We start from the raw sequence: 12,377 nt of genomic DNA, 5'->3' as shown, positions 1-12,377 counted from the left end.
TTATTCGGCACTCAGCTTTCTTTATGGTCCAACTCTCACATCCATACATGACTACTGGAAAAACCATAGCTTTGACTAGATGGTCCTTTGTTCACAAAGTAATGTCTCTGCTTTTTAATATGCTGTCTAGGTTTTTAACATGCTGTCTACGTTGGTCATAGCTTTTCTTCCAAGGAGCAAGTGTCTTTTGATTTCATGGCTGCAGTCACCATCTGCAGTGATTGTGGAGCCCAACTGAGCTTGACTTCCTAAGCCCAGAGTCTCAGAGAGGAGCCTCAGAAGATGGGGGATATGGTCTCTAGGCTCTACAAAGATGCAGGAGGTGTCTAGAGGGTCCAGTTACTAATTTTGGAGGATTTAGAGGGATCCTTCTGTTTGACCCACTGCCCCCAAAAATGACTCTGATCCCTATGCCTTCCTTGTGTCCTGTGGGGCTTCCAGGTCTGCGGGCCCTGAGTTTCAGCTCTAGCTGCGGTTAACAAGTCTATTTGCTGCACATCCTTTGAACTTTGTTGGCTCCTTGAGAGACTCTGTTTCCTTCCCTGTGGCCTTGAAGATTGACCCTTCTACTGTCATTTTAGTGGGATTTATGTAGGCATAGAGATAAAAGCACATTGTTATCTTAAAGTTTAAGAGTTACGCTTTTGCAGCATATAAATACCATTTAATCACGATCTCAGAGATCACAGCAGGGGGTTGATGAGGCATACAAAACCCCCTCAAAGCACTGCCCAATCACAATAAAAGCATTCTGCAGAGCCTTTCTATTTCACCTGCTTTTTAGAAAGCCTTCTGAGGAAGAGAACTGTCATAAATCAGAACAAAGCTGGCACTTTATCAGTGCCTCTAAGTGGCAGAAAAGAGCTGCTTCTCTCAAAGCACGCCCCTTGTCTATCAGGTCTAGTCAGTTAGCTAGACCTCAACCCTCCTGGTTCACTTATGCAACGATGTCTTAGGAGAAAACACTAATAAAAGCTCAACAGACAGAACTCTCTTGTTAGGGCTGCTGGGGTTCCAGTGTCCAGGGGGGAGCTCTGCTGCCTGCTGTCAACCCCTTGACACCCTGCTTGGTTCTCCAGCTGTGGAGTTGAGGCTGACCCACTACACGGCACCTAGATACAAGGAGGAGATTATCAACTGTGGGAGGGCTATAGAACCTTATCTGATTTACCAGAATCAAACACAAATGTGGCTTGCCAGATAGGAATATAGGAAAACACTAATGTCTTCAGCTGCACTGTGTGCATCACATTCTAACACTTAACCGCCAGCTACATCCAGGGTCACGTCAGGAAAGCCAGGGTATGAAGAGGGCCTCATCTAGTTACTTCCCTAAAAACTGTGACATGAAGCGTTTGGAATAATCTACCTAGAAAAAACAAATCTCACTGAAATACGATGATCTGTGTGTGAACCTAAAGGCTGTACCATCAGAACATGGCAGATCAGATTTTCTCAAAAAGTGAACGGCTTGAACGATAAGATAAGGCTCAAAAACCTTAACTAAAAGTCCAAGTCCAAGACAGAAGAGAAACTCCCATAGTAAGTTACTGAGGAGCTACCTTGCTGGCTCCCCACGGTTTCTATATCACTAGGGATGAGTAAATAAAAAACATTCTCCAAAGCATCCCCATTAGTCCTTAAGCTGAATGCAACCCCTGACATCTAAAGCAGGCCACCAGCACAACCTAACAACACGTTTCAACAAAAGAAGGCGTGGTCCTGGAGAATGGAAGACATCGGTGGCCTTGCACGTTCCCACACAAGAGCTCCTGATGGTTAACCTCAGGTTATCACCACGCTACTAACCTATGAGCATCTTCAGCAAGGACTATCTTAAAAATGCAAGCATTTTTGTCTCCCTTAACCCCCTTCTTAACACTATATCATAGATTTTTCTTTTTTCTTTCCCCTTGATTCTGATAGGAGTGTTACACTAGCTTGCCAGGAATGACGGCCCAGACCAGCATCTCGTTTACAATGTTCAGATACTGCCTGGAAGCTCTGAAACACTTGCTGAGTACACCATCCCTGGGAGAATGTGTTCAAACAGAAAGGCACAAACGCAGCAGAGCAAGAATGCGGTGAGACACTGGGATCATTCTAACAATGTGCAAACCAAGTCCAAACCACCAGCACCTTGAACAAGTGAAACCTGGTTAACAGGAGAATAGTGAAGATCTGCTTTTAATTTCATTCAAGGGTCAACAAATCCCCCTCCTCATGAGCACAGTGTGTTTAACACCCTAAATAACCATCCTTTAAAAAGATATTAGTTTACATGGAAGTACTGGCAGGATCAGAGGAATTCAGAAACAACTTGGGCTTATGGAAGGGGGAGGTAGGGGCTGGAAGAAAATCCAAAAAGCAAACCCAACAACAAAAACCAATATCACTGTGCTAGCTTTATAATTTAAAATAAAACTAGAGGTGGTGAAAGTTTCTATTTGGGGACAAGGCTGACTCAAGTCTTTAAAAAGGTTAAACAGCTATTGATAATTACGTAGTCTGCAGAAGGACCTTCCAGAAGGTGCTGGCTATTTTAAGACCTCCTTTGAGTAAAGATCACATTAAAACGTCAAAATGTATCAGTTTGGCAGAATCACACCTGAGGGAAAAGCAGAACTTCTTGAATCACAAGAAGTGACTCTGGCGTGAAGATCATAGACCCAATATAAGAAAAAGAGAATCTGGAGACAAAGCTGTTTGTATTTCTGGACAACCAGACTGACTTTGCAAAAGACATGTCCGCTCAGACTCTCTCATGTGCCACGGTGATAACTAGTAACGGGGGATGTTACTCATATTCTGACCCTAATTCTGACAGCTTAGATCTACTGTCCTTCTGAGAGGATCCAACTGGAAGGATGCATCTACAAGGTCAAAAGATGAGCTACTTCCATATAAGAATTAAAAAGTATAAAAAAAACACTTGCAGGAAAATTTTCAATTTGAGTAAGGATTTTCCCCGTATTATATGAGAACTGCATGTTTGAACAGACAGATATAAATGACCCATTTAACCAGAATCTCCTTCCCAAGGCTCTAAGCCTTAGTCTAAAGAACAAGAAAAGAGTGGGTGAAGAATGACAACAATCCACAAGCCTCTCAAGAAAAATTTCAGGTTGCGAAGGGGCACTGTAATGATTTTTTACAGGTTCCTTTGTGCATAGATTTGACTCCCAGAGGGAGAGAGGACGAACGTTTACATCTATCTCACGACACTAGAGCAAAGGTCCTGCGGAAGGACAGGACAGGATGGACCGTGCCTTTCACGCCACCGCGGTGCATTTCACAAAGCCATGAGTTAGGCACTTCCATTTTCCTTTCATGCCTTTATGGTTAACTCCTAGCAAAAGGAGAAGTTTATTCAAAATACATATAAACCCACCTTCCCTGCATCTAACAAGTCTTTAGGTTCCTTGTTCAGAGGAAGAACCCTCAGCCATGCCCACGAGGTCTCAAAAGTTACCACTGCTCAGCACTAGGGTATCATTTCACCAACCCCTGCTCCTCACAGGTACGTGTTGGGGAAGAGAAGTGACCTTTCCAGGGGCACACTGCTAACCAGTGAGCAAAACCCCAGCCAGCCACCCGGACACTGCCCCCAGCACAGAGCAAATGCTGCCATTTCCAGCTGGCACCACCCGAAGGACTAGGGGCTTTACTCTGCAGTTTCGCTCTTGGAGAAGTTTATTTCTTTGCAGTACTATTGAATAGCTTTAAATGGTTCGTTTGAATCCAGGCAATAATCAACTAGAGAACTCCTGGTTTAATCTCCAGCCTATACTATTTCTAAAGGATGCCTCAGGAGCTCAACCTTGCATGGCACATTCACTCACAAACACAGTGATGTATGGCATAGTTTGGCAAGAGATATGGAAGGAAAAAAGTGATATTATTAGCATGAACTTTTACAGATTTATGTTTTAAGCCTAGGGTTGACTTACTCAAGTTAAAGACTAAGCAATAGTGAAATAATTTCCATTCGAGGTCTGACTGGATCCAGGGGGAAATGTGGAAATAACTGGCAGGGCAGAGGCTTCATCAGCATCATCTTTCACGGCACATACCAAATTCTGCAGTATTTGCCTTTAAGAAATTAATTCTGAAACATTACTTCTGTCAGAAGCGGAGCAACCAGCTGGGCCGACAGCTGGGAGGCCTGCGCTGCCTCCTCGTGGCCTGGAGCCTCGCGAGTGCCTCCCAACAGCAGGCGCTTCCTGGAGAAACAGGCTCCAAGCCGAACTTTGCTGGGACACTTAATGAATGCCATACACATTTTTATAAAGCTTGCAACAAATATGTTAGAGCTCCAACTCTGACCAGGGACGACAATGAGGCACCGATTCTAGAAATAGCCCGAGTCCCAGAGTCACAAAGGTAAACCCCAGGAGCGTGCACAAGCTGATGGTGCCTTACGGGCTGCTTTTCAGGGGGGGCTGGTATTTCTTCTGATTATTAGATTAGACATCTTGCCTTTCGGGTGATGAAGTCAAGATAATGAAAAGGTGCTATTTACATGATTAGCAGGAAGAAACACTGATTTGATTTTAAGTGCTAAAAAAAAAGGGCAAGGTGGATGAGAATTCTGATTATTAACCCCGGGAGTAAAATGAGTACCCTGTGCACAGGAGTTCATCCTGGTATGTATTTATACACATCTGTAATGTAGTCTGGTTCAGCATATTCAGGGTAAAAGCCTATAGTGTTGTTCAGTTTACTTCATGTAGGGAATAAAACATGGCTAGAGAAAGATTAAGTTTCATCTATCTAATTTCCCATTCTAATGACTTTCTAACCACCTACTTCTGGGACTCAATTTTAAAAGACTACATAATCATAATGCTATAAAAATATCTCTTGTGAGATAGTGGGAACATTCTTAAGGCACTCTCCAGAACTTCGTATGCCTCAAAAAGCAGAATTTAAACGACTTTGACTCTAATCTCCAAAGCACCATGTGATGGTGACAGTTCTGCCAGATCTCTCTTAGAGTCTTCACTTTCTGAAATGCTTGCAATACCCACCCTCCCCCCAAAAAATAATGCTTGGCTTTCTCTTGCCTAGAATCAAATCAAACAGGAGAACCTGTGCTGTGTGACATACAGAGACGATAGCATGTCCTTCCATTTGGCATGTATGCCAGACTCCAACACGACAGCACGCAACCAGAGTTCTGGGCACACAGACTAGTATGTCCATGCTTACATTATCACCAGGACTGGGGGCAGATGACGACGGTCTGATACTGCAGGTAACGTCCATGTTAAAACAAAAGCTAAAGGTGCTTCTTAATACTCTCAATTAGAAGCCAGTCTTAGAGGCTTGTTAAGAATCACATACCTGCCCACATACATTAAGTTACTTAAAAACAGAATAAGCTGTCCAGGTCTGTCTCAGCAGGAAACCGATTCATCACACCACTCCTAACAGCTCCAGTGGAATGCAATACATCCTCATGCAGGTCACATTAACACGACGGTGAAGACACACTGCTACCTAAAGCTAGAGCTTTAAAAAGATACAGAGGAGGAGAGAGCTACATTTGAAGACACTCTAACTAGAAAATCTCCTGATGATAGCCGGGATTAAAGCCCATTGTGCCACAGTCTAAGGGGTTGGGGGGAACGTTAAGAAGCCAACATGTTTTTAAAGTTGCATGAGGCATTCCGCCCCCTGCCTCCACCCTGGCCATATGTGGAGGGGAATTTGTTACTGTTCAAGTCCTTCAGAAGGTAAACGCCACAGACGGGGGCTGGCAGGCTCTGTGAGGGGACAGACTGACACTGAGCTCTGCCCTGAAGCGTCCCCTGCACACCTCAAACCTCAGAGTCCCCAGCAGAACCGTCTACAGCTCCAGCCAGAGTTCTGAAATCCCATGATTCCACGATTCCATTTTTAAACCTGTGGAGTGGGAGTGTTTCTGAGTACCCTGCTCACACAGATGGTGGTGGGAAGACTCTCAAGAATATACTGCATGGAGTAAAAGCCCATCTCACTACGTAATCACCCCCTTCACATCTCAGGCAAGCAGAGATGATGTTATCTCACAGACAGTCGCAAAAAGACAAGTGGTTCACGGAGGCACAGCATCGGCATACATGTGTGTAAGGAACATGGCAGAGGACCGTCCTCCCCATCGCACACACCTGAGGCTCTGGGCGAGCTCAGGATGGAGTACAAGAGGACCAGGTCTGCCCTCCACACGCTCAGAGGGGAGCTGGGGGAGGGACGGCAGGAGGACCTGTCTGAACGATGAAATCACACACGCTGTCTTTGTCTTCCTGATGCTCTAAAAATACCCTGCCCTGACAAGTCATTTGTCAAGGCAACCTTTCTGAGACGAAGCCACGATCGATCTGCCGACCAGCACTTCCCCGCTCTCGTTTCATTTTGAGCCCTGCTTTGCCCTCATCTTCCACCAACTGGCTCTTTACCAAACTGACCCACGCCCCCATCTTCATGCCAGACACCTGCCCCCTCACCTGATCCCACCTGATCATTCTAGAGCCATTTTAGGTGCCTTACTTGCTCATTTTGTCACGGCACATTAGACGCTGGCAAAGACCATAGCAGGTTTCATTATCCTAACACGCGACCGTCCGCACGCTTGAACGCGGTGTGTCTTTACCTTGGTCTCCTTGGCAGAAAACTCCGAGGAGTTGGAAATTTTCATGGACTTTGAGCGGTGTGACTGCCGCCGGATGGAATCCTCGCGGGAGTATTTCACAGAGCCCGAGGTCCTCACCCGCACCTTGCTGGCACTCTGAACACTGTTCACGCCAATCATGTCGAAGGCTGCCTAGGGAAGGGGTCTGGAGAAATACAAAGGCACTTTCCAGCCGCTGCACGGCTCTGAAAGCTGGAGGAGCTCTGCCGGGTCGTGCCTGAGCAGCTCGGAGCGCCGAGATCGCCTCAGCCTAAGAAACACCAGGCTGCCTCCCCCAGCATCTTCAACTACCCCGTTTGCAGCGGGTCTGATTGTTCCAGGCACAGCTCACGTCACTGGCTGCGAACAGGAAAAAAAAAATGCAGTCCCAGCCTCGCTACTCGTCTCTCCCCGTTACACACACACACTCACACACACACACATTCATATTCACACACTAGAACAAATGGCAATTGGCCAGGCGAGCAATTCATTAACATTCCAAATAGCAACACTATCTCTCCTGCGATTGTGCAGCAAGCTCATTAACGTCAACAACAAAATAGAGAGACCACAAATCAAAGTCTCGAGTAATGTGAGGCACCGTGTGGGGTGGTAAGAGAGATGAATTTCCAGATAGAAAAAAAAAAAAAACAACAACAACAACACTAGGCATCAAGCGGCTCAGTCAGTCAGTTCCAGGTGAGGACAAGGATGACAGCCACAAAGCCATCCCAACAAACATTGCTTTCCCTCTCTTCCCTCTTTCAAGCCACACGCTGTTTAACAGTAACTCAAACTGCACTGCTTTCTGAAGAATTAAATGTTTCTTACAGCCTTAGACTACTACTACAGCCAGACATTTAACCAGGAGTGTGGTCAGCCCGTACAAGAAAGCCAGAATAAAGATGGTATGCCACCTCCCTCTAAGACTGGAAAGTTTAAAAAAAAAAAAAAGTCAATTGGTTCGCACAGGTTAGCTTTAAATATGGCTTAGGGCGAGACAGATAAAGCCAGCTCTGATCAATAAGAAGCAAGAGGCCTTCCCAAGAGCTAGAAAAGCTGTTGGCACAGGAATGCATGCAGCCCCCCGAGTGAGAGACCCCCGAAGCTAACAGAAGAACAGAGGATGATAGTTCCTGACACGTGAAGTTTTGAGTATAATACTCAGGACTGCAACACCTCACTTATCTGACATCCCATGGCTAAGAGGGTTGGCCACAGAAGCCTCCAAATAAAGGAGGTCTCAGAGCTAATATTAATATAAATGCCATTTTAATACGGTCTGTAAAATGCCAATCTGGAAAGACAATGCTGCCTCAACCGACCCCCCTCCTCAAGTCTGATCTTTCCTTTGATGACTCAGGACACAAATTTTGTCCAGTTCGTAGCAGAGCCCCGAGGCGCCTGAGCAGTGCTCAAGCTGGGGGCCTCCGCCTCCGCTGGCAGTGGGCCTGGCGGGTGCTGCCTGGACCGAGCCCCACGGCATCGCTCCCTACAGCCCGCTCCGGCCTCCTCACTCCCCATCCCCTGCCCTTGAAGCACGTGATGCTTTAACTCTGCAACACGCAAAAAAAAGACATCAGAGAATCTTGCTAGAATCTGGTCTAAAATAAGGTAGCAGATTTTGGAAGATCGGGGAGCTCTCCTCCCCTTCAGGAACACACCGAGTTTAGAGTCTATGACATCATTTTTGGCTACTTTAAGGTAAACTTCCCTCTCTTCCCAGGTAATCTGAAGCTACTAAATCCTTTAAATTAAAAACATCCTGCAGTGACTTTATACTTTACGAAGCATGTTCCCAAGATATAAAAAGTGATGATAAAGTCGCTGGATTAGAACATGCAAAATTCTAACTTAAGCATATGATGATTCTATAGACCAGTGTCTCCGTTTAACACAAAAAATCTTGACGTGGAGCCCATGGAGGAACCAACAAGCAGAGCCAAAATATAAAGTCTAAGGTATTGGTGGCAGACACAAGACCCTGCTTCAACGGGTCACAGACGCGAACAAGGAACAAGATGCAAAAGCAGCGCATGGTCTGGGTATTTGCCAGGCGGCATAATAAGGAGTTAGAACATGCCTCCCGATGAACTTCATTTTCTTTGCTCCACTGAAAAGGTTACATAAAAACAATGGGAACCATGTGCTAGCATGGGCAGGAATGGAATCTGTGACAATACAACCTGATTTCTGGGGAGTTTGGCAGAAATATCCTATCTCAGCCCAAATGTGTCATCTTTATCCAAAGAGGGCTCAGCTGGTATTATTACTCCTGCAGCATCATTCCTAGTAACCACCCTCCCCTGTTGAACACCTTCTGCTTTACAGGGCAGCACGTGTTACCTCGTTTTGGTTCTCAACCACTCCCTGAGGGCCGGGTTAGTGTGGACTCTAGAACCCCCACCTCACAGGTGGGAGAAGCCAGCCTGCAAGGTAAGGGCAGACCCCCCACCATGACCACACAGTTTCCTCACACTGGGGCTGCTTTTTAGACCCAGCAGGTCCTTGCAGTGGGAAGAACCCCTGGAGCATTCCGTGGACAGAGGAGCCTGGCGGATGTTTTCACTGAGTCTGGAGAGAACAGCATTCCTCTGCCCTCCCTGCACCCCCAGTACTTCCACCCGTCTCCTTGCGGACACAGAGCACAGAGGCCCGCCTCCGCAGCCTCAGGACAGCAAACGGGAGGCGTTTGCGCAAGCTGGCGGGAGCCCTGCGCTCAGCCCCACCTGCCAACCGGGGTCCATCCTGCTCCTGCCCAGCGCCACGGAGCCCTTCAGTCAGGCCGGGTCCTCATCCCTGCAGATGGCGGCCTCCACTCAACCCGCACACGCCCACTGGCCGAGGCTCCCCTGAACGGTCCCCATGGGGGTCCTCCCGCCGGCACTCTTGCTGCACCCCGATCCTGGCTCTCATCATTCGGGGTTTAGCTCAAACGTTACCTTTTCCAAGGGACTTTCTCTGGCCACCCTCCTAACACAGCCCCACCCTCTACCCCGTCACGGTCCATCGTGACTGCCATCTCCTGTTGGCAGGGCACCCCTGGCATCACAGCCTCTACAGTAGCATATGCAGAGAGCAGGAGCTCCGTGACTACTTGTCGAACAAACTCCTTAAATACACAGGACGTTTCCTTTCTCCACTGTATTTCATGTCACTTTAAGAAAATTCAGCATAATTTTTATTTTCTGAAAAACGAATACAGTTGATGCAAAACAGATTTCTTGCTTAAAGGTAAAATAGAGCAGGCAGCGAAATTTCCGCCCCACACTAGCCCCCAGTGCCTCCGCCCAGAAACACACCCTGTGGCCGGTCTCGGAGGCATCCTCTCCGAGATCACTCGTCCATGCACGCTGCGCACGTGGACGGGGTGCCTGCACCCTCTTCCTTCTTATGGGCTACGGCTATCGATGAAAGCATGATCTAGTATTGTTCCTTTCTTTTCTGGTCATCAAAAAACGTTCTACTTCAGCACACAAACACCCACCTCACCCTGATTCAGAGCTACGTAGTATTCCAGCATAGATGCATCAGACTGGGCATTCTGCTTTAGCACACATAAACCTACCTCGTCCTGATTCAGAGCTGTGTAGTATTCCAGCATGCAGATGCAGCAGCCTGGGCATTTTGTTCGCAGTCTTTGCTCCATAAACAAGGACACGGTGAACACGTACTGCAGCACGTCTTGAAAACCATTTAAACAACGTGGCTTTCCGATTGCTTTCTGAACACGTCTACTTTTCCTCCCCTCTCAGTTCCATCACGCACAGCTGCAGTGCTGGGCACACATGGGGTTCCCAACTAGATGCAGTATTTAACTCTGGCCTTGTCCTGACCGTCCTGCTCTGAGAAGGCTTGACTGTCTTTAGACGTCAGCCAGCCTCTCAGAGGAGCCTGCCTGCCATGAAACAGAGGCAGGCCTCCTGGAGAGCAGCAGCTGTTTATAAAGTACAAAGGAGCTTTTCATAAAAGCTTTAGCAGAAAATAAAGGTGACTTCCACACCAAATAGAAATTGTAGGAGAGATTTAATTACGCCCATTAACTAGAAGGCTGGGAATCCACAGTTCATCTTCTGAGGTTTTCTCTGACTGAAGACACCGTTTGGTACGTTAAGTCCTAACAGGCTTCTAAAAAGTGTCTCAGTTAACGGTCAACAGAAAAGCTCTAAAGCTCTTAAAAAGCAGAGCCCCCAAGAATTTAACTCCATTTAATACATTGCTTCAGGTTTTCCAGGTGGCTCAGCGGTAAAGAATCTGTCTGCAGTGCAGGAGACATGGGTTCAATCCCTGGATTGGGAAGATCCCCTGGAGGAGGAAATGGCAACCCACTCCAGTATTCTGGCCTGGGAAATCCCATCGACAGAGGAGCCTGTCGGGCTAAGTCCATAGGGGTCTCAAAGAGTCGGACACGACTGAAGCGACTAAACGGCGATGATAATACATTGCTCACCTGTGCCTGCTAGGTACCGTCAGCACTGATGCTACCAGGCCCCTAGCATACAGCTCGCACACAGCCGGGGGTGCGGGGCAGGGGCAATGGGAAATTCGACCACCCTAAGCACAACAGTGGGCGCCTTCGGGGTGTCAGCGAGCCGAGGGCTTACAGACTCCGATGAGGCAGACGACGACAACACTGGCACGGGGCCGATGCGCCTTCCTCTTTATGAAAACATTAGTGGAAAAGGCTGCAGGCTGACTTATGCACTCTGGAGAGAAGCCAAAGTGGCCAAGAATTCTACATCCCAATTGTCCTCAACCCACAGAGGGCTGGGGAGGGAAGAGAGGCGGGGGAGGGGTACAAAAGGAAACCAGCTTGGGCTTGCTTTCTGAACAGGGTGATGGATGTGAAAGCGTCTCTGGGCTCTCCCAGGTTCTTCCGATCACACTGGCCTGTTCTGAGCAGAGTAAAGTGTGGAGCCCCGATCTGGGAGTCAGGGTCCCAGAGTCCAACATCTTCAAGAGGCTGGTGCTACTGTCACGAAGGTGCTGATAAATGGTTTATTTTCTGGACCATTCATGTGCACTTCATGTCACTGGGAGAGCTGGAAGGAACCTTAGAAATGATCCCCTTCAGTCTCTTCATTTTATAGATAGAGATTCCTGAGACCCAGGAAACATCAAGTTGGCCTGCCTGGGGCATCATAACAAGTAATAGAACTGAGACTTCTGTCCAATATGAGCTGCTTTCCTCCTGTGCCATCTGCTTCTTGATACTAAACATTCTACAGCCACACATCTTTTCACACTGCCATAAAGCTTAAAACGGTCACCTTGAAATGGGAAATCCAGTATGAGGAGACTGACTCTAGAAGTGAATGGAGGTCAGCCCACTCATGGAATAAGTACAGAGAGGAGGCTTGAAAAATCGACTCTCCCAGCAGCTCAGGAGCTCGCCCTGGCTCTGGAATACGTGTGGAAGCTTCCTGCCCATGACGTGGCAGGAGTGAGGCATCCTGCCATCCTCGGGTCCTATTTCTTCCCATTCAGCAACATGACCACCAAGCTAGGGAACCCTGTGGAGAATGGTATCTATTTTACCCTAGCCACTGAGAGTACATGCCCACAACAAATGGTTTCAGAAATAGATTAGATAAAAACTTACTCCCTGCTTTATTTCTCCAGGCTTTCCTGCTGATCCTCCTCCAGTCTGCGGACCAATTCTGAACCCAGCAGAGGAGGCAGGCTTCCAGCGCTCCAAGGCAGGATCGGATGCTGAGGCCCA

At 47.5% G+C, this 12,377-nt stretch overlaps 1 protein-coding gene across 18 annotated transcripts in view; it reads right to left on the bottom strand.

The window, feature by feature from the left end:
* Nucleotides 1–12,377, bottom strand: part of PSD3 (pleckstrin and Sec7 domain containing 3) — a 590,582-nt gene that overhangs the window by 145,978 nt on the left and 432,227 nt on the right. For 3 of the 18 annotated variants that reach the window (XM_060407088.1, XM_060407094.1, XM_060407091.1), the window contains one exon: nt 6,635–6,818. The exons of the other annotated variants lie outside the window; for them this stretch is intronic. In XM_060407088.1, the coding sequence (XP_060263071.1) occupies nt 6,635–6,818 (184 nt within the window). Of the gene's footprint in view, nt 1–6,634; nt 6,819–12,377 lie in introns of those variants that run through there. 18 annotated transcript variants of the gene reach the window in all.

This window comes from Ovis aries, chromosome 26 (genome assembly GCF_016772045.2).
Source record: "Ovis aries strain OAR_USU_Benz2616 breed Rambouillet chromosome 26, ARS-UI_Ramb_v3.0, whole genome shotgun sequence".
NCBI lineage: Eukaryota > Metazoa > Chordata > Mammalia > Artiodactyla > Bovidae > Ovis > Ovis aries.
This window is presented reverse-complemented; position numbering and strand designations above follow the sequence as displayed.